The sequence below is a fragment of the Pipistrellus hanaki genome (genome assembly GCF_964339955.1).
Source record: "Pipistrellus hanaki genome assembly, chromosome: 16".
Lineage (NCBI taxonomy): Eukaryota > Metazoa > Chordata > Mammalia > Chiroptera > Vespertilionidae > Pipistrellus > Pipistrellus hanaki.
Window position 1 is genome coordinate 14649008 of NC_140518.1, and position 23970 is coordinate 14672977.

At 53.5% G+C, this 23970-nt stretch overlaps 3 protein-coding genes across 10 annotated transcripts in view; 2 read left to right on the forward strand and 1 right to left on the reverse strand.

The window, feature by feature from the left end:
• LOC311610918 (zinc finger protein 385C) overlaps positions 1-7830 on the forward strand; it is a 52026-nt gene extending 44196 nt beyond the window's left edge. For 3 of the 5 annotated variants that reach the window (XM_084862502.1, XM_084862506.1, XM_084862505.1), the window contains 7 exons: positions 608-756; positions 2548-2658; positions 3566-3731; positions 4934-5227; positions 5983-6179; positions 6523-6633; positions 7108-7830. In XM_084862502.1, coding sequence (XP_084718628.1) covers positions 608-756; positions 2548-2658; positions 3566-3731; positions 4934-5227; positions 5983-6179; positions 6523-6633; positions 7108-7344 — 1265 coding nt within the window. In that variant the 3' untranslated portion in view covers positions 7345-7830. The remainder of the gene's footprint in view (positions 1-607; positions 757-2547; positions 2659-3565; positions 3732-4933; positions 5228-5982; positions 6180-6522; positions 6634-7107) is intronic. The other 2 variants (XM_084862504.1, XM_084862503.1) reach the window with 2 other exon arrangements.
• A 570-nt stretch (positions 7831-8400) lies between these two features.
• NKIRAS2 (NFKB inhibitor interacting Ras like 2) lies at positions 8401-12783 on the reverse strand. 3 transcript variants are annotated; one of them, XM_084862532.1, is made up of 5 exons: positions 12640-12783; positions 11802-11928; positions 11318-11391; positions 11150-11225; positions 8401-10031 (listed from the first exon to the last, which is right to left on the reverse strand). In XM_084862532.1, the coding sequence occupies exons 2-5, from the start codon at positions 11893-11895 to the stop codon at positions 9736-9738; spliced, it is 540 nt and encodes a 179-aa protein (XP_084718658.1). In that variant the 5' UTR covers positions 11896-11928; positions 12640-12783; the 3' UTR covers positions 8401-9735. The 3 variants fall into 3 exon arrangements, with proteins under 3 accessions (XP_084718658.1, XP_084718657.1, XP_084718656.1); XM_084862531.1 differs by having other exon boundaries at positions 11150-11391; positions 12671-12779; XM_084862530.1 differs by having other exon boundaries at positions 11150-11391; positions 12640-12778.
• A 110-nt stretch (positions 12784-12893) lies between these two features.
• DNAJC7 (DnaJ heat shock protein family (Hsp40) member C7) overlaps positions 12894-23970 on the forward strand; it is a 34015-nt gene continuing 22938 nt past the window's right edge. The window contains exons 1-2 of one of the 2 annotated variants that reach the window (XM_084862513.1): positions 12909-13174; positions 15342-15755. In XM_084862513.1, coding sequence (XP_084718639.1) covers positions 15679-15755 — 77 coding nt within the window. In that variant the 5' untranslated portion in view covers positions 12909-13174; positions 15342-15678. Of the gene's footprint in view, positions 13175-15341; positions 15756-23970 lie in introns of both variants that reach the window. The other variant, XM_084862512.1, reaches the window with a different exon arrangement.

A 23970-nucleotide genomic window follows, 5' to 3' on the forward strand; every position in this document is an offset into this window, starting at 1 on the left:
GCCCCCGCTTCCAGGCCTGGCCCAGGGGTGCCAATGGAGGGCTTTGTGCCTCCTGGGGGAAGCAGCTGGGGCCTCACCAGCGCTGGGGGACACGTCCCTTCAGATGTTAAGGGTTTCCCATCCTCCCTGACAGCCCTTGCTGGGCATGACGTGGGGATCGGGAGAGGGGAAGTGAGAAGGGAGGGGATGGCCTTACCCCGGGCCTCCTGGGTTTGGGTGTAATTTGCAATAAAGAGGAAACCCAGCTCCTGTGCGGTCTCCATGTGGTGTGTGTGTGTCAGGGGCCTGCCCTGACGCCTCGGTCCCCTCCCTTGGCCTGGCTGCCCTTAAGCATTCATCCGGGTTCTGTAAGGGTGGGAGGGTCATCCTTCTGGGCTGGGAGCCCTACGCTGTGGATTCCCTGCCTCTGCTGCCCCCGCCGTGGAGAGGAGAGGGCACAGAGGTGGGCTGGACTTGCCCTGGGCTTGGCCAGGGCTCCTTTGCGAAGAGGGAGACAGAAACTCTGTCCTGGCTTCACACCCAAGAAGCCCACCAGCTTCTTCTGGTTGTGGGGCTAGGGTTGCCCTGTGGCTCCCCGTTTCAGACCCTGCCCTTCTTCCTCCTGCAGCAGGCCCGGTGTCCAGCACCCCCAGCCCCCTGCTGGCCTCCCTGCCCCTGGCTGCCAGGCCCCTGCAGCCCCCACTGGACTTCAAGCACTTGCTCGCCTTCCACTTCAATGGCGCCGCCCCGCTCAGTCTCTTCCCCAACTTCAGCACGGTACGGGCCGGGCCGGCGGGCGGGGGCATGCAGCCAGGCCGGGGGTGGGCGTGGAAGGTGGGCTCCAATGGGCCGGTTATCAGAGGTGGGTCTAACCAGGAGCTCATTTTCCTCCAACGTCCCCAAGAGACAAGGTGCTCCCAAAATAGAGCCCCTCCCCCCCCACCCCAGGCCCAGCTCTCTGGGCAAGGGGAGGAGAACGATGGCCCCCCAATAACAGCTGCTGGGCCTGTAGGGTCTGTACTGTAGATCTCACTTGAGTTTTGGTATAGTGACTTCTCTGGATGACTTGTGTATGAGTGTGTGCAACTGAGTGTGCCTTTCTGTGTTAGTGTGTAAATCCATAGGTCTTTGTGCGTTGTTTGTGGGTGTGGATGTGTATTGGTGTCCCGTGTGTGTGTGTGTGTGTGTGTGTGTGTGTGTGTAAACAACTCTTTGTTTCTCGGTAGGTAATATGTGTTTCTGGGTATCTGAGAGGCGTTTTGTGTCTTCATGTTGACTGTTTTGGTGTGTGTCTGACCTCTGCGTGTGTTTTGTGTGGGTTGGGTGATGGTGCCTTTGTCTGTGCTTGTCTGCCACTGGCGTGTGTGTTATTCTGCATGTCTCTGTCAACTGTAGCTGTCAGCTCATGTGCTGTCTGTGTATTTCCGTTGTGTATGTGTGTGAAGAACAAGGGTGGTGAGCATGAATTAGATTTCACTACATGAGCCATAGGAATGCTCCCCCTTGTTAATTTTGAAAAATCAAATGCAGTCATCAATGAGCCCCACCCCACCCTGACCAGATGGTGGGGAATTCGGCTTCAGTCGCCATGCGGCATCCCTGCCTGCCTGCCTGCCCTCCAGTGTTGCGCAGAGGTCCCCAGGAACCGGACACATTTGGGAGGGTCCTCTGGTCTGAGGTTCCTGCTCTCATTGGCTGGCGTGCTCACTGTTCGGGCCCATGGACCCTCAGGAACGGGTGAACCCTATTGTCCTGATCGCTGGGGCCCTGCAGGCCATTCTCTGAGGCCCTGTCCCCTGCTGCCCGGCCCCAGTTGCTGTGGGAATTAGAACCTCTTTCTGTTCTCAGGGAAGTTCCCGAAACCATGCTTTTCTTTCCCTGTCTTCCTGAGAGAAGAGAACAGAAAGTTCTGGACAAGCAAGCCCAGATGGCTTCCACTTTTTGGCCCTGAGAAAAGAGAAGAAAAATTTATTTAAAATAAGAAAAAGACACACACATTAACATCCCAAAGAAATGATTCTACTACTCAGGGAACCCTCCAGCCTCTACCTGCTGTCACCTGCTCCATCTTGGTCCTCCGCCCCTCCCTCCCCTGCCGCCTCTGGCCCGGGCTTCTTCTCTCTCTCAGGCCCTGATCTCCCCAGACATTAGGTCCAGCACAAGGCTGGGTTACCGGAGAGGAAATTCCCACAGAGGGATTCTGTCCCCGCCCTGCTCTCCCTCCCCCCAACAATCTGCCGCCATATAGATTCTTGTGAATGAGAAAATAAAAATAAAAAACAGAGACCAGAGGCAGCAAGAAGTGCTAAGGTGACCACCAGGACATGGTCTGTTTCTTGAGATCATGGAGGTGACCTTGGCCATCCCCCTGCCTCCACGCAGAAGCCAGGCTGACAGAGAAGCCTGCCAGGGACGAGGCTGTTTCTCTTGTTGGGTCTAGCATCAGTAGGATGGTGAAGTTCTTCCTCAGGGTGACCGCTGCCCTCCTGGACAGCCGTTAGTTTGGGGCGTTTGGTACTGCCCCCTTCACGGGCCAGCCCCAGAGTTACTGTGCCTCCCCCTTCACAGATGGACCCGGTCCAGAAAGCTGTCATCAGCCACACCTTCGGGGTCCCTTCCCCTCTGAAGAAGAAGCTCTTCATTTCCTGTAACATCTGTCACCTGAGGTTCAACTCCGCGGTGAGAGGAGCAGTGGAAACACGCTGGGGAGCGGCTGGGCGGGGAGAGGGCCGGAGCTGGGGCTTCTGGGATCTGAACCCGGGCCTGGCTGACCCCAAGGCCTGCATCCTGTCTGCCTTAGCCTGCCCCTGGAGAGTGAAGGGGCCTTTCCCTGGCTTCTCAGGGAAGGTTTACCCTCCGTCCGGGCAGCTCTGGGATTTGGGGAGGTGCTCTCAGCTGACCTGTTCTAGTGAAGGTGCCCAGGGAGGGGCCTGTCTTTGCTGCATTTGGGAGCAATAAGCAGGGACCCCTGGTTGAAGGAGGGAGGACAGATATGGGGGTTCCTCCAGGCTCTCAAGTTACAAGTTGTGAACCAGCTGGACAGAGAGACTTCACTCGGAGAGAAGATCCGTGTGTTTATGCTGGGCCCCTTCACAGCCAATGCTCAGTAACGATTTGTTGAAAATGTAGGAAAGGGAAGAATGTTCTGGGGTGCACCTATCCCGAAGGATGGAGGTTGCCCGGTTTTCTCCCTTTGTGCATGTATAAACTTGGTAACTAACATCCATTGAGCACCTACTGTATGAACGAGGCACTGATCATTCAGGTTCTCCTTTAATTCTCCGTCCTGTGAGGTCGGTGTTAACGCAGAGTTTGAGTGAGGAAACTGAGGCCCAGGGAGGTGAGGTGACTTGCCCAGAGATGCACAGCTACTCAGTGGCTGAGTCAGAATTGAAAGCCCGGGGCTGCTTGCCTGGGAGCTCACCTCGGAGTGTGTGCTCCGTAGACCTCAGGACCATGCACGCACTGTGACGATGATGGCGGTGATGAGGATTCACTCTGACCCGCCCCATGCCCAAGGCCAGCTTGTGGACAGGACACGTAGACTCAGAGAATGAATGGTGACCTTATACCCTCCCCACCCCAGAACCAGGCCGAAGCGCATTATAAAGGCCACAAACACGCCAGAAAACTCAAGGCGATTGAAGCCGCCAAGAGCAAGCAGAGGCCCCAAACCCTGGCCCAGGATGGGACGCTGGTGTCCCCGACCCCGGCCGTGGCCAGCGGAGGCCCTGAAGAGCCGCAGCATAAAGGTCAGTCCTGAAATCTTCTCCCGCCCCCACGCCAAGTCTGGTTTCTGACGGGGGGTTGAGAGAGGTCTGATTGTTACGTGTGCTCATGCTGGAGTTTTCCTCCCGAGACAAGGCACAGATCACAGTGCACAGCTCAGTGAACCTTCCCGGCTGAATATATCGAGATGAAGAAACTTCTCCCAAGCACCCAGCAGCCCACCTTGGGCCCCTTCCAGGCACTACCTTGTATTAGTTTCGTAGGAACTATAATGACCACTCACTGGGTAGAAGTTTCTGGAGGTCAGAAGTTTGAAATCAGGGTGTCCACAAGGTGGCTTCCTTCGTGGGATGGAGAGGGAGGATTTGTCTTATGCCCCTCTTTGAGCCTCTGGCGGTTGCTTGGCATTCCTTGGCTTGTGGATGCGTCTTAGGTGACCCTGCTAGCGGTTCTCAATCTGTGGGTCACTCATCGGAAAACAGATATTTACATTATGATTCATAACAGCAACAAAATGACAGTTATGAAGTAGCAACAAAAATAATTTTGTGGTTGGGGGGGTCACCACAACATGAGAAACTGTATCAAAGGGTAGCGGCATTTAGAAAGGTTGAGAACCACCGATCTAGAGGGACGTGAATTTGGGGGTGACACTATTCAACCACCTACACCCCTCCCCCCAGGGTGACTACGATCCTGACTTCTCTGCACAAGGTTTTGATAAACTGTGTAGAATATAGGCTTTTGTTCATCTTTCATGAACATTCATGAGATTCTTCCGCGGTGCTGTGGTGGTAGCTGTACTTTGTTCTTTTCTGTTGCCATGTAGTATTCCATTGTAGGACCGAATGATTTTTAAAAAACCTATTCTATTGATGGGCATTTGAATAGTTTCCAGTTTCATGCTATTATGAATGGTGCTCTATGCACCTTTTTACATTTCCGTTTATTTAACAGCTAGTAAGTGAACTATCAGGGCCGTGAGGAGGGCTGAGGTTACTCTGCCCAACTTTTATGATTTCAGATGGGGAAACCGAGGCCCAAAGAGGCCCAGGTCTGCCCGGTGAGCTGGAGGGTAGAGTGGGTCTGGAATTCAGTGCTGGTCACCCCCGCACTAGTGACCCGTCCACTCTGCCACGCCACCCCCGATGTCAGTGCTTGAAACCACGGCCTGGAGAGTCAGCTCCGGGCTCACCCTCTTACCCAGCGCCTCCCACCTCCCCAGCCGTTCCTGCAGACCCTCCTCCGGGCCCCCCGCTCCAGCCGCCACGGACGCCCGACGCGAAGGCCGGGGAGCCCGCCCACGCAGACCTCTTGGACGCTGCCTCCTCTTCCTCTGCTTCCTCCTGCCCACCCTGCTCCCCAGAGCCCGGGACCGAGGCCCCGGGGCCCGAGCCGGCGGCGGCCGCGGTGGGAAGCGGAGTGAGTGGGGAAGGCAGGGGTGAGAAGGGGCGCCTCTACTGCCCCACGTGTAAGGTGACGGTGAACTCCGCCTCCCAGCTTCAGGCTCACAACACGGGTGAGTGTGCCCCCAGGTGAGTGTGCCCGCTGGCCGGAGCCCGCCGGCTGGAGTCCGGGGGAAGGAGAAGGGCGGGAGACTGCCCCTCACCAGAGGGGGGCGGGCTGGGACTTCTGGGCGCTTTGCTCAAGGACTTGGTAACCTGAAACACTGAGCTCGGTTGTTACTGGGCGTGCACTCGGGTCCTCCCACTAAGGCAGGGGTCTTCAAACTACGGCCCGCGGGCCACATGCAGCCCCCAGGGGAGTCTGATCCTGCCCGCCAGGTTTTTTGGGCAGTGAGCGCAGCCAAGGTGTTACAGTAGGAATTAGTAGTTCATATAGTCCGGCCCTCCAGCTCTCTGAGGGACCGTGATCTGGCCCCCACTTTAAAAAGTTTGAGGACCCCTGCACTAAGGCTTGAGGGAGCATTGAGGAGAGACACAAGGACTGGAGGGTCACTGCAGAGACCATAGGAGACACCGTCTCTCCCTCTCTCCTTAGCTCAGGCCAGAGGGAGGGGCTGAGACCAGAGAAGGAAGCTGGCCAGTTCCATTGCAAGAAGGCCTTCCCTGGGTGGGGGGGGGGCTTGAAATGAGGGGACCTTGTGGGGATGGAAAGAGGAGTCTCGTGTGTGTGTGTGTGTGGGGGGGGGGGTTGTATGTGCTGAGCAGCCCCAAAGCTAAAGGGACAGCCAACCTGGCCTGGTTTGGAGGGGTCCCCGAGGCCATGCAGCCCTCCTCGGTGCTGACAGACCTTCTTCTCCCCTCCCACCAGGAGCCAAGCACCGGTGGATGGTGGAAGGCCAGCGAGGGGCTCCCCGAAGGGGCCGGGGCCGCCCGGTGCCCCGGGGAGGAGCTGGACACAAAGCCAAGAGAGTGGCCGGGGGCCGGCGGGGCCGGCAGGGGCCCAGCCCCCCTTTCCACTGTGCTGTCTGCCAGCTCCAGGTCAACTCAGAGACCCAGCTCAAGCAGGTGGGAGAAGGGAGGCCGGGACCAGGGCTGGAGCAGGGGTGAGGGAGCGGGCCCAGTGCAGGGGAGGAGGAAGGAGGGAGCCGAGGAGAGGAGGTGGGTAGGGCAGGGCCAGGGGGAGGGAGGGGAGCCAGGCTGGTGGGACAGGGGACTCCTGGAGACAGAGGCCAAGTCTCACTGCCCCTCCCCGGGGCCACTAAGGGTGATGCCCAATACGTGTAGGTTCAATGTGCGAACTGTAGGTAGAGAAGGGTGAGCTAGTTAAGGACGATGGGGTGGTTGGGGGTCCTTGGGCTTCCTCATCTTGTTCCCAGTCTGTCTGTCTGTCTGTCCGTCCGCCCGTTAGCACCTGAGCAGCAGGAGGCACAAAGACCGCCTGGCCGGGAAGCCCCCCAAGCCCTCCAGCCAGCACAGCAAGCTGCAGAAGCACGCTGCGCTGGCTGTGAGTATCCTCAAGGTACCTGTCTCCGGGCAGCGGGGCTGGGACCCTGGTCAAGGGAAGGCGGGTGTGTGTGTGTGTGTGTGTGTCTGCTGAGCTGAGGCAGGAATAGAGCCACCCTTAACGAGGCTGCCTGGGGTGGGTTTTGGTTCCCTTGGGATCTGCCCAGAGGACTTTTCGGGAGGCGGGCCTGGGTAGGAACCTGGGCAAGAGTGAGGGGTGGGTGTGCCATCTCCTAGAAACCATCTCCACCTCCACCCAACACAGCCTCCGCCCAGGCCCATCCCGATGGGTTCCCTTCCTTGTGGGCGGGAGGACAGGTGGTGGAGAAAGCCCTCTAGAATGAAGGCTTGGGGGCGGGAGGGGAGGAGGGTTTAGTCTGGAACCCTCAGAGGCAGGGTATCCGGCAGCAGAAAGCCCAAGGATGGAGCGCAGGGCAGGGGCGATGCTCTGGGGCCAGGCTGTGTCCAGTCCTCTCTTTCTTCTCTGCAGTCTAAGCTGGCCTTGCAGAAGCAACTCACCAAGACGCTGGCAGCCCGCTTCCTGCCCAGCCCGATTCCCACCGCAGCTGCGGCCATCTGCGCCCTGCCCGGGCCCCTGGCCCTCCGGCCGGCCCCCGCCACAGCCACCACCCTCTTCCCGGCTCCCATCCTGGGCCCGGCTCTGTTCCGCACCCCAGCGGGAGCGGTCCGCCCCGCCACGGGACCCATCCTCTTTGCCCCCTATTAGCCCTTTTGGGGGGGCCAGGGCTGCCTTCCCAGCGGTCCCTTTCCCCACCCGCCCCTCCCCGGGACGCCTCCGTTCCTACATCCCACGGGGGAGGGGCTCCTGGCCAACCCAGGAAGAGATGGGCTGGTTGGAAGGGCTGGTGCCCTTCACTCCATCTGACTGGGGATTCAGCTATCACCCCCTGGCCCCAGGGCCATGCCCACCCTCAGTCCCCCAGCCTTCTAGTCCTGGGCTCCCCGCACTTCCAGCCCCATTGACAGGGAGCAAACGGAGAAATCCCCAAGATCTATGCAAAACCCCAGCCCCACGGTGCTCTCATTCCCCTCTCAAGACCTACACCCACAGGGCCGAAGGCCCTAGAAACCCTGTCTGTGACTGGCCCCTCCTCCCGTGCTCAGGGACGGCTTCTCTGGAGAAGGACACGGTGAGGGACGGGCTCTCAGCCGGAGTGGGTTCTAGGCAATCGACACGATGGCCATGGGGGCGCGGTGGGAGGCTGGAGGAGGAGGCAGCGGCCGCGCTGAGGAGGGGTGGGGGGCAGGGGGCACAGCCTCGGTGCTGGGAGCTCTCAGGGGCCTCCCAAAGGGATGGGGCTGGGACAGGGGTGGTGGTGACGTCCTGGCTGGGCCCTTTTAACAGAGGAAGTGACCAGTCCCCTTAGCCTTTTACCCATTTCTCCTGAACCCCAGCTTTGGGGAGGGGGGCCCTGGGGGTTTCCCTCAGACTATGGACCCGCTAACACTGAGTCCCCCCGGGCCTCCCACACAGAGAGCTTTCTCCTCTAGCTATCCAACTCCAACGGCCCCTCGCACAAGTCAGCTCTCCCTCCTCCCAACCGACAGCACCCCAAGCCTCCCTCACTGTGAAGCTGAGTGTTGGGATCCAGCCTGATAACCACAGACCCGTTTCCATGCTAACGCCACAACCTCCATCCTATCCCAGTACTGCCCCCCCCCCCCATACCCCACAATACGGGACTTTGCCAGTATCCACCTGTATCTTTAAAAAAAAAAGATATTTCCAATGGGACAATAAGGGGCGAATGGGAGGGAAAAAACTTTTTGATAACAGTTGTGGTTTTATTGTGTCCAATGCATCAATAAATGAACTTTAAGCCCGAGCCTACATATGCCCTCACTTGACTCGCCCAGCCTAGGACCGTCTGCCCCTGCTCACCTCTCCTGTTTGGGGGAGGGGCGGGCACTGGAGGTGGCCCGGCTATAGGGGCTCACCCGGGGCTGCGGTGCCCATCAGAAGCACAAGGGAGGCGGGCCCGGGAAGCTGTGGGTCATGAGCTCACCTGACAGCGTGCGCAGAGTGTAACCACCCTTCTGAGCCCCCGCAGATCTGTCCACTCCTGAGAAGTTACCCCTCGTCTGCCCTGTTCTTGTTCTGTTGAGGCATCTGAGGTAAAGAAGGGCTAGAGGAGCACCTTGTCCAGCCTTCACCATGGCAGCATAGGAACTGATTAACAGGTAAATCTATAAATAAAGTCCAGCCAAGAGCTGAAGACAACCACAGGAAGGCGTGAAGACCAGCCCCAGGGGGTGAGGCTCCCCACGGGGCACTAAAGCAGCCAGTCTGGCAACTAGAGTAGATAGTGCACTCCTGCCCCCTGGCGGTTGCCGGAGAGCAGTGTTCCAGCCTCCGGGGCCGGTAGGCATAGCACCTTGAAAGAGGGAGAAGGAAGGGGACAGTCAGCCGGCCGGAAGCCAGGGGCATTCTGAAACCACAGGGCTGGAGAGGACCTAGAAGGCCATCGAAGCAGCCCCTGTCGCTGTACAGATAAGAAAACTAAAGCTCAGAGAGAGAAAAAAAAAAAAAGGCCTTGCTGGGTAACAAAGCCCCTCGGTGACTCAGCCCAGTCATCATTCCCTTCCACCTCGACCAATGAAGCAGGAAGAGGAAGTGAAAACAATTGGGGCGGGAGGTCAAGTTGAAAATCACACTTCCCAGGAAGCTGGCTTCTTCCAGCCAAGGTGCAGACAGGGAAAAAGGCCAGGGTGCTGGGTGAGGAGGCACCCCTAACGCCAACAGGCACACGCATACGCGATACCTGGACGCCCTAACCCTGGAGTCCAGGCTGGTGCCGTGTGTGTGTGTGTGTGTGTGTGTGTGTGTGTGTGTGTAGCAGAAGCCCAGAAGCGTGGGACCCGTGATCACAACCAGACCCCAGACATGGCACTTCCATGGTGGTAGCTCTGCTTCCTGACCAGGGCAGGTGGAAGGGACCCTGACCCACATCTGCCCCCGGTCCCCAGAGGGGCAGATACAATGGAAGCTGGGGTGGAGGGAGAGGTTGGGGGCGCTAACCTAGATTATGTGCACTTCCCGGAGTTAGGAGGGAGCCAGAGCGGCCTGAGCCTGGGACGAGAGAGCTCCCCTCTCCCCTCAGCCCATCTTCCAGAGCCCCCGGAGCCGGGAAGGCGAAGACGGACGGCGGCTCTTCAGCCGTCCAGGGAGCCGCTGCCCTTGTTCTTGCGGCTGAGGGGGAAGGCGGACTTGCTCTGGGGCTGGGTCATCTTGCTGGCCAGGTAGACGAAGGGCTCCAGGAGGGAGCGGCGGTCCGCCACCGACACCTCCCACAGCTTCACCTTCTCCGACTTGGCCCAGTGCTGCGCCACGTCCGGGTCCACCCGCCGCTGCTCCTGCAGGTCGCACTTGTTGCCCAGGACCACGATGGTGACCTGGGGAGGAGGGACAGAGCAGGGACTTGTGGGTGTGCCGGGGGCCTTGGGGGTGGGTGTGAAGGCTGGCCACCACCCGGGAGTCCTAAGAGGAAGGGGGTTTTATTTTATTTTATTTTTTTTTAATATATTTTATTGATTTTTGTACAGAGAGGAAGGGAGAGAGATAAGAGAGCTAGAAACATCGATGAGAGAGAGTCATCGATCAGCTGCCTCTTGCACACCCCCTACTGGGGATGTGCCCGCAACCAAGGTATAATACATGCCCTTGACCCGAATCGAACCCGGGTCCCTTCAGTCCCCAAGCTGACGCTCTATTCATTGAGCCAAACCGGTTTCGGCGAGGAGGGGAGTTTTAATGGCTGATATCTCATCGCTTCCTGTATTAGGGACTATGAAGCGACGGGGAGGGAGACTGTTGCTTTCTCCTCTCCTTCCTCTCTTCAGATTCTGGCCTCCATCTGGCCCTCTCTCCGTGGGGTTCCATGACCAGCCCCGAATGGCCCATGCCTGCTCACGACCGGCAGTCAGTTCAAGTCTGGCTAAATAACACGAGGCAGCACTCCCACAATGCCCAACAGCTTACAAGGGGGACTTAACTACAAAAGACGCTGAAACCGGCTTGGCTCAGTGGATAGAGCGTCGGCCTACGGACTGAAAGGTCCCGGGTTCGATTCCGGTCAAGGGCATGTACTTTGGTTGCGGGCACATTCCCAGTAGGGGGTGTGCAAGAGGCAGCCGATTGATGATTCTCTCTCATCGATGTTTCTAACTCTCTCTCCCTCTCTCTTCCTCTCTGTAAAAAATCAATAAAATAAAAAAGAAAAGAAAAAAGAAAAGAAAGGCTTTCCTAAGTGAGAGTGTGGGGCTGGTAAGAAGAAGGACCAGTGGGGGCTTCCCGTGTTAGGCCGGGGAGCGCTTAAACGGAAGCCTTTTCGGTGGAGCTGCCTCAGCACGGGGCCACCTCTGTGGGGGAAGACGCCTTCCAGGGGCCTCGATCCCTCCTCCAGCTCCTCACCCACCTCCTAGGACATGAGTGAAAAACAGAGCCCGCCACGCCTCCCGGAGCCAGCCCAGGGCCCGCTCTCGCTCACCACGCACAGGGCCCCCGCACGCACCTCCTTCTTGTCCTTGGACTTGTCGATCTCCTTCTTGAGCAGCTCCACGCGCTGGAAGGACTCGCGGCTGTCGGTGCTGTAGACCAGGACGTAGCCGTCGGTGCAGGAGAAGCAGTGCCGGGGCAGCTCCGCCCCGTCCCGGAGGCCCCGCGTGTCGTAGAAGCGCACCTGCTCCCGCACCCCCCGGTCCGTCTCGATGGAGCCCACGTAGATGTCCTCCTGGGTCTCGATCATCTCAGAGCCTGGGAGAAAAGGACGCCGCTTCTTTGTAGGGAGCAGGGAGACGGGACAACCTGAGTGACCGAGGGTGTCCGGTCAGGCTGGCCGGACAGGGAGGGAGAGGAAGGTGGGGGCCGGGAGGAGGGGGCCAGACCGCATCCAGCAGGACTGGAATGGTTTGGGGGAACAGATATGTACCACGTGTTCACACCATGCTAAGCAAAAGTGAGCCTTGGGAGTCCCTCCTCCTTATCCCAGATACTGTTTCCTTCCTCCAGATCTCAGTGTTGTAGAGCTGGAGGGCATGCTGCAGACTGTACTCCAGGAGCAGATTTTGGTTTCTCTGTGTTATTAAATCCTAGTCCTTGTTCTTCGATTTCTTCCACCGTCCCCTCCCCATGCACGCCCCACCCCTCCCGCCAAACACACTCACCCACGACATGGTTCCCGTACAGAAGCTGCTCCAGGATCGACGTCTTGCCCACAGAGGCCTGGCCACACACCACCACCTTGCAGCTCTTCCCCATGCTTGGCCCCCAGCCTCACAGAGCAGCGGCACCCTGGGGAGGGGATCCAAGCAGAGCCCACGTTCTGAGCTGCACGGGGAGCCTCGGGGGTCCAGCACTGCCCTCTCCTCGAGTCAGGGTGTATGTTGGAATGATGTGTCTAACTCGCCCTAGCCAGTTTGGCGCAGTGGATAGACCAATGGCCTGTGGATAGACCACTGGCCTGAAGACTGAAGGGTCCCAGGTTCGATTCCGGTCAAGGGCAAGTGCCTTGGTTGCAGGCACATCCCCAGTAGGGGTTGTGCGGGAGGCAGCTGATCGATGTTTCTAACTCTCTATCCCTCTCCCTTCCTCTCTGTAAAAAATCAGTAAAATATATATTAAAAATAAAAAAAAAGAAGTGAAAGAGTCTAAGGAAAGAAAGGCTCCGGAAAGGAGACGGTTTGCCGCCCTTGGGCTGGCAGACCCAGAAGAGAGGGCTCAGACACAGAAACCCCTTCTCCCCAGAGACCTCGAAGGCATCCCAAAAGCCAGGCTTCCCACAAGCAGCCCCAGATTCCTCCAGAGAACAGAGATCGTTCCCCAAAGGGGTTCCAAACAGAACCCTCCGCGAAGGAAACTCCAGGTACAGACCCTCCTACCCCGCCCAAAGCGCCCCAGACTGAGCTCCACGACTAGCAGGTACCCCCAGAGAGAGCCCGGGGGCCTCCGCCACAGGTTTCCCCTCGAGGGGGCGCCCCCACCCCCATCCCCGGAGGAACTTACTGCGGCAAAGACCTGACACCCAGCTCCGCACCTGCCGGGCCCTCGCAGCGCCCCAGCCCGGCCCCAGGAGCACCGGGATCAGGGGAGGGGCAGCACGGCCGCCGGGACGCCTCCTTCCGGGTGCATCCGGGCTCTGTCCGGTCCCGCCCCGCAACCCCCAGCTTCTGTCCCCCAAGACGAATTCCGGCGGCAGGGAGCCGGCGCCGGCCGCCCAGCGCCCCCAGAGGCCGGCGGGGGACCTGACGCCCGGGGCCCGGACGGGCGGGGCGCGGCGGGGCGCGCGGGGCTCTGGGCTCCCTGGACGCGGGGCGCCGTTCTCTTGGTCGGATGCCCAGGTGTTCTTTCTCCTAAGGCTGCCGGAGTGCAGTGATGCTTCATTGATGCAATCGACTATTCATCCAGTGAATCGTGAGCACCGATTCTGTGCAGCTACAGGACCGCATACCTGGAAAAGGAGACGAGTTATTCACCCTCGCTGCCCGCTGGAAGGTCACTGCCTGGAGGAGCAGACGTCTAACCCAAACATGACGGCGCGGTGAGGGCTGCTACAGAGGGGCCACGGGGACACTGCAGACGTGGGGGCATTTAACGCGGGGGCAGTGGGCAGTGGAGTCCGTTATGTCTGTGTTGAGGTTGGAAGGACTTGGGAGAAAAGGATGAAGAAAGCATAGCAAAGTCCTAACCGGTTTGGCTCAGTGGATAGAGCGTCGGCCTGCGGAGTCAAGGGTCCCAGGTTTGATTCCCATCAAGGGCATGTACCTTGGTTGCGGGAATGTGCAAGAGGCAGCTGATTGATGTTTCTAGCTCTCTATCCCTCTCCCTTCCTCTCTGTAAAAAAAAAATATATATATATATATATATTTAAAAAAAGAAAACATAGCAGAGAATCATGGCATTTTTTTTCTGGAACTACAAGTACATGGGTTCAATATTGATGGTAGAACGGAACCAAATAATCAAAGGCCGAGTGTAGTAGATCAAAGGCTTCAAACTATATCCTAACAGCCAGGGAAAGCCATTGGTAGGTTTTCGTGCAGTGACATGGTCCATTTTTGCTTTTAAGGTCCAGTCTGGCAGAGGACTGAAGATTGCAGAGATGAGACCGAGGGGTGCCAGTGGGGAAACTTGGATACCATTCCAAGTTAAAAAAAGATATCAAGAGCCAGAACTGGGATGGAAAGATGATAGATTTGGGAGACTTTTGGTAAGAGAATCAAGATTTGATGCTAAGTTGGGAGTCAGGAGTGAGAACGAGAGAGGAATTCATGATGTTTTCCATCTGTCTCGTTTGATGAGCAGGTGAAGGATGAATCCATTCAACAAGATAAGGAGCTTAGCAGAAGAGAATCAAGTGCAGCATTTGTTGTTTTTTCTGTTGTGGAGGGCTGGGGAGAGAATGACAGTTCCATTTAAATATGTTAAGCTTAGGGATTTGTGAAACATCCAAAAGATACCACCAGTAGATAGTTGGACATACAGATCTGAACTCAGAAGAGAGATGTAGGTTGGAGATATCAACAGAGAACACAAAGTGGGAAGATGGTGAAGGACTATCTCCTGTATTAGATTGTAGACTGTGAGCCACTGGCAGGCAGGGCACGTGGTGAGTCTGTGTCCTCCCAAGCTAGAATAGGGTCTTGGGAGAGGGCAGGATAAATGACCTCTCTCTTCCAACCCACTGAGCCTTCCCATTCTCCCCTATCTAACCGTGAGTTTGGTGTCAGCTTCCTTGGCACTCTGATAGGCAGGGATCATGCAAGCAGCCTACGGACAATGGCATAGTTTTACTGGAGGAAGAGGATAAGATCCTTTTTGAGTTCCCTTGCCCCTTTATTAATTCCCCATATATCTCAAAAATTGTTTTTAATATATCTTTATTGATTTCAGAGAGGAAGGGAGAGGAAAAGAGAGATAGAAACATCAACGATGAGAGAGAATCATTCATCGGCTGCCTCCTGCACGTTCCCTATTAGGGATCAAGCCTGCAACCCAGGCATGTGCCCTTGACCGGAATCGAACCTGGGACCCTCCAGTCCGCAGGCTGATGCTCTGTCCACAGAGCCAGATCAGGTAGGGCTATGTCTCAAATTTTTAACCTCAAACTCCCCCAATTTAACCTCAGAAAACCCCAATTTAATTCAAGTCCACAAATATTATTGGTTTGGGTGAGGCTAAGTACCACAAAGATGGCTAGGCTGTGTCCCTGCCCTCGAAGAGTCCCCAGTCCAGACTGCATTCAGCAAGCCAAACGTGCTGAGCAGAGTGTTTACAAGGGGTGGGAATGCTGGGGACACCAGGGCAGGGACCTCACCCTGCGAGCTGCCTTATAAACTCCAGGGCACGGTCTGGGGCGCTGTGACACTCTTCCTGGGCCTGATGCTGAGATGGCACTCCCAGGCAGCTGACATGAAAGCAGCATCATAAAAGGGTCAGCGTCATTGGGGTGATGAACCAGCTGGTGCGTGGAGAGCCGGGGGGATGAAAGGCGCGGGGTGAAGACGCCCCGCGTACCCCAGGCTTGACTGGGCAGGGCTTCCAAGGGGCCGATGAAAGCTGGAGGAACCGGGCTCTTCTTGCCTTTCCCGGGAGGAAGCTGGGGACACGCTCCGAGGCCGGGAAGGCAGCGGCGGGGGGCTCTTTCCCTCCAGAGTCCTGGGTGACCGGGTCCCCACCCAACTCAGACCTCCCCTTCAACCTTACAGAAGACGCTCAAGGGTTGCTATGGCAACGGGGCTCCGGGAAGACTGAGGACAGCCAAGGTCTACGGAGGCGACACCCTCCTGTACCCCGTTTCGATCCACGGCCAAAGTGGCGCCCCCCACGCACAGGCACCGTCCCTGGGGCCCCGCCCCCGCGCGGAGACCTCCGTGGACCTCCGGGGGCGGGCGGCCGCTCTGGCCCCAAGCGGAGCCTCTCGCTGGTAGACGGGCCCGGGGGAGCCTCTCTGGGCACAGCGCCGCGGCGCGACTCGATGCCCCGGCCGGAAGTGCTCTTCTTCACCGCCGGCCTCCCACCCGGCTCTCTGGTCTAGGCGGTAAGATGGCGGCTACCGCGGAGTGCGATGTGGTAATGGCGGCGACCGAGCCAGAGCTGCCCGACGAGGAAGGAGCGAAGAGGTAAACCGGCGGACGGTGGCGTGGAAGGGGCGAGTTTTCCAGCTCTGTGGCCGTGGGGAGCCCGCCCGCGCCAGGATGCAGCTCCTGGCTGTTGGGGCGATGCCCCGCCCTCCGCGGACCCCCCTCCCGCTAGGCTCGCGACCCAGTGCGGATGGACCCCCTGAAGGGGCGCCCTCGGAGGTCGGGCCTCCCCTCCGGCCTCCGCCTGGCTGGGGAGTTGAGGCGCCGGTCGTTTCCCAGCGGAGGGGAGGGAAGGTCGCCCCTGCGGAGGAGACTTGGTCTCTGGGGGAATCCGAGGTCTGTTTCGGGGTGGTGGGGGAGGCGGCGCGGCGACCGTGACCCCCGCCTTAACTTGTGTGCATTGTCGTCAATCAGCTCTTGGCATCTCCAAAGCCCTGCTTTCCTCCTCCTCCTCCTCTTCTTCCTTAATTACAGCCCAGCGAGTACTGGTCCGGGTCCGAGGTGATTGTGTGTCTTCACCATTGGCCTGGCCAGCGCCCCCTCCCCGCAGTTACCCCGGAAAATGCTAGAGAGGAAGAGTGAGGGGCTTGTTTCATGCTCTGCACGTCAGACGTCCCTTCCTCCATCCTTCCGCCCCCCCTCCCGAGGAATACCCTCATTCTTCTGGGGACTATTATTCTCCTTAAATTAAGCAGCAGCAAGGGAGAGGGCAGCTGCTTGGGCGCTGTTGACGCTGCTGGGCAGCTGCAGTGGCTCGAGATGGCCAGGCCGGACCGGCCAAGGGAGCTGCTGAGTGAGTGTTTTTCGAGAACACTCTGGATTCTGGCTACCGCGGGGGCAGGTGGTTGGAAGTGGGGTTGGAACACAGTTGTGGGTGCTCACGCTCCCAATCCTGAAACAAAAATAACGAAAAGGTTCCGGAGAGGGCTCCCCGCCCCCCCCCCCCCCCCCGCTTTAAAAAAAATACATTGTATTGATTTTAGAGAGGAAGGGAAAGAGAGAGAGAAACGTCATTGATAAGAGAGAATCATTGATTGGCTGCCTCCTGCACGCCCCTTTTTGGGGATCAGCCGGCAACCCAGGCATGTGCCCTTGGCTGGAATCGAACCTGGGACCCCAATGCTCTATCCATTGAGGCAAATCAGCTGGGGCTGGAGCCCCTTTTCTTAGCCAGCTGCCCTGCAGATTAATTGATTACAATCCTCTCAGTCTGCTTCCCACATATTTCATACCTTCATACCAAGCCTGTTCATGTCTTCAGTCTGGGTGATTTGAGGTGATGCGGTAGGATTTGTGCATGAGATCTGAAGTCAGGATTCTGAGATATTTTTACTGTTTAAGTTAGGAACATGGAGCGATTGAGTGAGGCGGAATGAGTAGATATCAAAAAATAAGGTGAGTTACTGCAGCCAGTGTTCCACGTGCCTGGCCTGCTGGGAGCTGAGGCTTGACCAAGTGTAGTAGGTCCCTGGGCTGTCAGAGAACTCGGGATACCAGCGTCTGGTGGCCTCAGGTTGGCAGCAAGATGGCACCCAGAATGTTACTGGCGATCGGACCTTGGCTCAGCACCCTTGGTACTTGAGTTCTGGCCAAGAAAGAATTCAGAGCCAAGACTCAGATACAAGCAGAAGTTTATTTTAGAAAGTCGGAGAGGTAGAACCAGTGAGCCAGCTGAGCTGCATGGGCTCAGGGAACACATCACAGAGGCTAAGGAAGGGCCCTTGGAGCTGAGAAAGGAGAGAAGGAAGGCAAACGCAGCTGGGGAAGGAGGTAGGTAAAGGGGAAGCCTCTCCATAGACTGCTGCTCTGGGTCCTCCCAGGGAGGCTGTTTAGTTGGAGGTCTTTGGAGGATCCCAATGGAATACTCATCAGCTTTCCAGGTGTGTCTGTCCAGGGCTGTAGACTTCACTGATTGGTTGGCACCAGGAGCCATTAGTCAGCGCAGTAACAATGTTATTGGCGATTGGACCTGGTTATTGAGTCTCTAGTTACATGGCTTGGCTTGTCTGGTTTTGCTGCTATCCTGGGCCTGGAGCTGGAACACAGGTGAGGCCTGTATGTATTTGACGTGGATCAGAACCTCAAGTCCTGGAGGTTTAACGTGTAAGGGCTATCCCCCGGCCCTCTTCCGCATTCCCCCTCTAAGGGGGCCTAACCCACAGACTAGCCACATGCTAGGGGAGGAAAGGTCACGGGCGTCTGAACCACCTGACCTGAGAAACGCTAGCTAGGTGAGAGGTTACCCTGGGGTCAAGGTCCTTGTTTTCCCAGGTTTGCCCATTGCTGGGGCTTTCCACCCTAGTGGCCCATCATCACTGTGCTGCTCCTGTCTAACCGCCTATTACACTTAAGAATCTTCACATCGGTCCTAGTTTTTTGCAGATAATTATTATTAAACATCATTTGCATCATTAAGGGATTGCAAAATGAGAAATACAACTACCCCAAGCTTAAATTAATTGTAAGGATTAACTTGATGTGAAAAGAGTTCTTTGCACTATAAATAGGGTCTTGGGCTGTATGTAATTTAAATTCATTCTGTTCTGTGTAAATATCTGATGTAGGGACTATCCCTAATTTGGGTTCCTTTTCAGTGCTCCCCTATCTAAATTAAATTCATTTCCTTAAAAAAAAAATTACAGCCTTAGAGGATGTTCTATTATAAAATTATAATAAACTGAAGATATTTAAGAAGATACATTAAGAAACATAAAACTGGTGATGCTGCCGGGACCGGTTTGGCTCAATGGATAGAGCGTCGGCTTGGGGACTGAAGGGTCCTGGGTTCGATTCCGGTCAAGGGCATGTACCTTGGTTGCGGGCACATCCCCAGTAGGGGGTGTGCAGGAGGCAGCTGATCGATGACTCTCTCTCATCGATGTTTCTAACTTGCTATCTCTCTCCCTTCCTCTCTGTACAAAATCAATAAAAAAGATATATTTAAAAAAAAAAAAAAAAAAAAAAACTGGTGATGCTGTAATGTGACTACATTACCCCAAAATATGGTATTTGGTAGCAGCATAACAAAATAAGGAAGGGTGTTGACTTAATGTTAAGTGCCTTATTTCATTAAATTTAAGATGTCATTGGTTATAAATACACAAAACAATATACAGATGATGTATTACAGAATTGTATGCCTGAAACCTATATAATTTTATTAACCAATGTTACCCCATTAAGTTCAATACAAATTAAAATAAATGTTTTTAAAAGATGCCATTGGTTGTAAAATGCACAATTATTTCATCTAACACACAAAAAAACAATCCACTAAATTTAACTATAAAAGCTGAATTCTTACCAAATAGACTTATATGCTAGACATATTTATAATGGTTTATTTTAAATATAATAAAGCTTAGATGTTTATTATGTACCACCAAGGTGAACAAATCAAGAGAAAATATAGTGAAATAAAAATATCACAGGTTTTCTGCCTGCCTTAGAGGTTTATGTAAACAGTGGGATCTGTTGATAAGAAAACAACTTGTTTATGTATGGTTTTCCAATACTTGGTTATGTATGCTGAAAATGGAGTGGGAATTTAGGAGTTTTGGAGAAAGGTTATTTACATTTTTCCTATATCTTGGAATCCTCCCATGAGGTCATGGCAGAGAGCACGGATAGGAACATCCCTTAAAGTGTCCTTTACTCTCCGGCTTGGTTTGTCATTAGGCCAAGTTCACGTCTCTGGTTACGGTCTTACTACCGGTTCACTTGGGGACACGTGAGTGGATGGGTCTCTTGGCTGTTTTTGTGAAGTCCAGCAAGGAGTCCTTGCATCTTATCTTGCTTAGGGGCATCCTGCTGCTGCTGCTGGTAAATTGTTACAGTCCCACAGGAGGCAAAATGAGCAGAGCTTTCACGACACTGGGCTTCATGGTAACGGCATTTTAAATGGCTGAGTGTTTTATTTCCTCAGCTTTAGTGTATCAGAGAAGAGAAATGGACCTTATTTTTTTGCCTGTCACTCTAAGGAAGTTCTTTGAGCCCATAGCAGCTGAGAGGCTAAAATAAAAGATGCATTAGTTGGCACTCCAAAATAGATCAGCTTCAGTACATGAAGATTGCTTACTTTTCTTTGCCTACCAGAACAGATAAAGCAACTTGGAAGACAAAGGGCTAAATATCATAGGTTTTACATTACAGCTGTCCTGGGAAGTTGCTGGTGGCTTTATCTAATTTATGAATACTTATCTTTTTTTTTTTTTTTTTGAATACTTATCTTGATTGAAGATAAGTATTCATGAATTAGAAGGAAGGCTCTGGTCACATTTCCTGGGCTGGGGAGCAGCTTGGGCTCCAAAAATCTTTATTATGGTAAAATCAAGGGAGTTCACATTGTTCATTAATAGGAGAGACAGTGAGATTTAAAATAACCAATGGAGCAGTGACATTACCTGATTCCTTGGAGCTGATGGTCTTAACTCTTCTGTATCTATTTTCCTCATGGATACAAATAAGAACAGTTATTTTTAGGCCCTTTCTTAGTACCTCTGTGGATTTTGCTTTTTATTTTTTCGTCTGTCTATGCTAGAGGCCCTGTGCATGAAATCTATGCACTGGGGGTGGGAGGGTTTCCTCAGCCCAGCCTGCACCCTCTGGCAGTCCGGGACCCTGGCTCCTTACCGCCCGGCTGCAGCAGAGGCAGGAGAGGCGCCCACCACCACCACTGCGCTGTGAGCCCGGCTCCTGGCCGAGTCACTCTCCCTGTGGGAGCGCACTGACCTCCAGGGGGCAGCTCCTGCATTGAGCATCTGCCCCCTGGTGGTCAGTGCACATCATAGCGACTGTTGTATTGCCGGACACTCTGCCATTTGGTCGATTTGTATATTAGGGTTTACTATATAGGATGGGATAGGATAGGATAGGATTGGATTGGATTGTTGTGGGAAGCACTAAACCCTGAGTCCATATCCCAGGATTTGCTGCTGTTGCTGTTTACTGTGGCTCCTTGGGACATTTTGGAATTTGTAGCCTTCACTGAAGTTTTCCCCCTTGTTCCTCACCCTGCTTTCAATTCTTAGTCAATTGTCCCCCTAAACTTTCTCTTGAAGTTCTAGGGTAGACAGCTAGACATTTCAGTAAGCTTGCAAGTTAAATGGGAATTTATTCTTTGACCTTGAACCCAAATCAGTAAGAAACATTGCTCTCGGCTTTCATTTTTGTTTTGGGAGATGGGACAAATTGTAACCAGACAATCCATAGGTCCGTGCTGCCTGTCACTACTTGAACCAATTAAGCAGAAACAGGGTTGAATTATATGAGCATTTATTCCAATACTGCTGGCGGTTTGGGAGAGCAGCAGGTCATCCAGAAAAATGTGTTCTCTGCCTCTCCCCATAAGCCAGCAGCTTCTATTGAGTAGGACAAAGATTACATAGGGAAGTAGGCAAAAGGGTATGCCAAACGGGCAGTTTTAACAAGTAATGCAGGCTGGAGATTTGCAAAGGCCTGCGGGTATGCAAAGAGTGGAGTCTTCAAAGGGCTGGCACTCTGGTTTCTGCCAAAAGGTTGTTAATATTTCCATGATAATGGGCAGCTCCCTGATGGGGAGGAAGGGCTACATTTCCGGTGAGCTTCCCGGAATGAAGCAATCAAGGTTGACAGAGCATGATTAATATTTCTTACAATTATATTTGGTCCCCAATATTTTTTTTCTGCCCCTCTCAAAATGAGCCATGGTTAAAGAAGGGTTAAACCTAAGAATACAGAATCCTGAATACCAATAAATTAATTGAACCCTAATATTTAACAAGTAGCAAAATTGTTAATCATAACTGGAACAAAGGTCGAGTACAGAGGAAAGAAAGATCTCTCTATTCTTGCTGCTCTAATTCGGAACCACATATTAACCAGAGCCGGGTACATTGAGCTACAAACTCTTCAAATGTCTCCCATCTCGAACAATTAATTCTGTTCTTGACCAAGTTGTTCACTTAAAATTTTTCCAAAAACCTTTGCATAAAATTTCAGTTCTGGACCTGACAGCCCTTTCCTGCTGATACACCAGTTTGGTGAAAATCTGCTCTCAGGCCACAAACAAAGGAGAGAATGTAGTCAGTTTACCTCTAAATCTGGCATTGTTAAAGTCTCAGGAAATTGCTGTGAATATAATGTGTGTTTTTGCTTTTGTTGCTGGAGAAATGGATGATTAGCACAATTTTAAAACATAAAGAAGCCATCAAGAGTGCTAGTGTTGCTAAGAGTGTGAAAGCAACAATGATCACAGGCAATGGAAGAGGCAGAAAAACTGTTGTGGATTTGGATAAAGAAAAGGCATCAGCCAGTGACCACATTCTGGAGGTAGTGATATGTGAAAAAGGGAAGATGCTGCACGCCTGTGATTTAAGGGGCTGGTTGGTTAAATTTAATAAAATAATTGTTTGTTTACAGATTAAACAGTACACTAGGCAGTAGTGTATGTAAGAAAGGCTAAACAATCATTTGGGGGTCTGGAACGAATTAATTCAATTTACATTATTTTTAATGGGAAAAATGATTCAGTTTTTTAACAAATTGCTTCTCAAATAGCTTTCTGGAACAAATTAAGTTTGAGAACTGAGATTTTTTTTTTTTTTTAAATATATTTTATTGATTTTGTACAGAGAGGAAGAGAGAGGGATAGAGAGTTAGAAACATCGATGAGAGAGGATCATCAATCAGCTGCCTCTTGCATACCCCCTACTGGGGATGTGCCCGCAACCCAAGTACATGCCCTTGACCGGAATCGAACCCGGGACCTTTCAGTCCACAGGCCAACGCTCTATCCACTGAGCCAAACCGGTCTCGGCTGAGAACTGAGATTTTAATAAAATGTTGGGCCAGTAAGTGACAGTTGCTCTTGTGTCTACTCCATTCCCAACGACCAGGACTCTGATTGGCTTAAAGCCCAGCCGTCTGTACATTCCAGCCAATCAGGAATTAGGTGAGCCATTGAAGCTAGTATTCTAAGTTTTAAAAAGCTGCCTGAGTACTGGGCACTTGCCTTTGCTCTCTTTTTCTAGGAGTGTAGAAGATTGGAGAACAGTGGCTAGCGGCTGCCTAGGTGCCTTGTGGTCTGATGCAGAGTCCCTCTGAGAGCCCATTTCTCCCTTACTCCACTAGTGTTTGGTCCCCTTTCTCCGTGCTGAGTGATGTGGAAGTTACTTAGAGGTCGTTACAGGTATTCTTTTAAACTGAATTTCAGCAGTAAGGGCAGGAATCGGAGTGTGTGTTATCCCAGTAGTCTATTCATTTTATTGGCTTAACAGTTTTTTCTCTCCCCTCCACCAGATCAAAATGGCAGTTCCTGAGTTTTATTCCACCATTGGTCGGGGTATGAGTGATTTGAAAATGGTAATATGAAGAGGAATATTTGACTTTTAAAGTCTGATTCTGAAACCTAATATTTTTTTGGCATATAACTTCACGTTTATGTGGGGAGTCCAGACTGTCTGATTAGCAAAGTGGTAACTCTTTTGATTCTGATATTACACTTCGCGGGGGTTGGGGGTTGAGAGAGTAAGGCAAACAGGACCCTTTCTTCTTTGAGGAACATCTGTCTTAAGACAGCTTGCTCTTAGTCAGCCACCTGTTGAACTAAGGAACCTAAAGAACTTTGGAAACAATTCCCCACATTGGTTCCCATACCATCCCCCCAAAAAACAAAACAAAACAACAACCTTCAGAAAGCAGCCTTTCCTTGGTACCTCAGTTCTAGATTTTTTAAATGTATTTTTATTGATTTCAGAGAGAATGGGGAGAGATAGAAACATCAGTGATGAGAGAGAATCACTAATTGTTTGCTTCCTGCAACCATCCCCTTCTGGTGATCAAGCCCACAACCTTAGCATGTGCCCTGACCTCCTGGTTCATAGGTCAGAGTTCAGCCTCTGAGCCAAGCTGGCCAGGCAGTTCTAGATTTTTGCTGTCCTCGTGAGTTGGGAAATGTCACATAATTGGGAACCGAGAAATAGAAAATGGTGGGTTTGGGGTATGTTATGAAAACAAGCCTCTGGCTAATTCTTAAAGCCAGTGACTTGTGTCCTGAGAATGGTTTCGAGGAAGCTTGTTCCTCAGAAGCAGCTTTATGGTTCCGAGTCCTTTCCCCAGTGGGAACTGAAGGTTAAGTAGGTTCCACAGGTCGTGATTCCTCCCTCTTAAGGAACTAGCATAATTCACAGTTCAGCTGTTTCCTATGAGACTGTCCTTCAGCCTACACTGATGGGATTTTTGTCCAGACTGATTGGTTGCTCCATTTTCCCCCCAT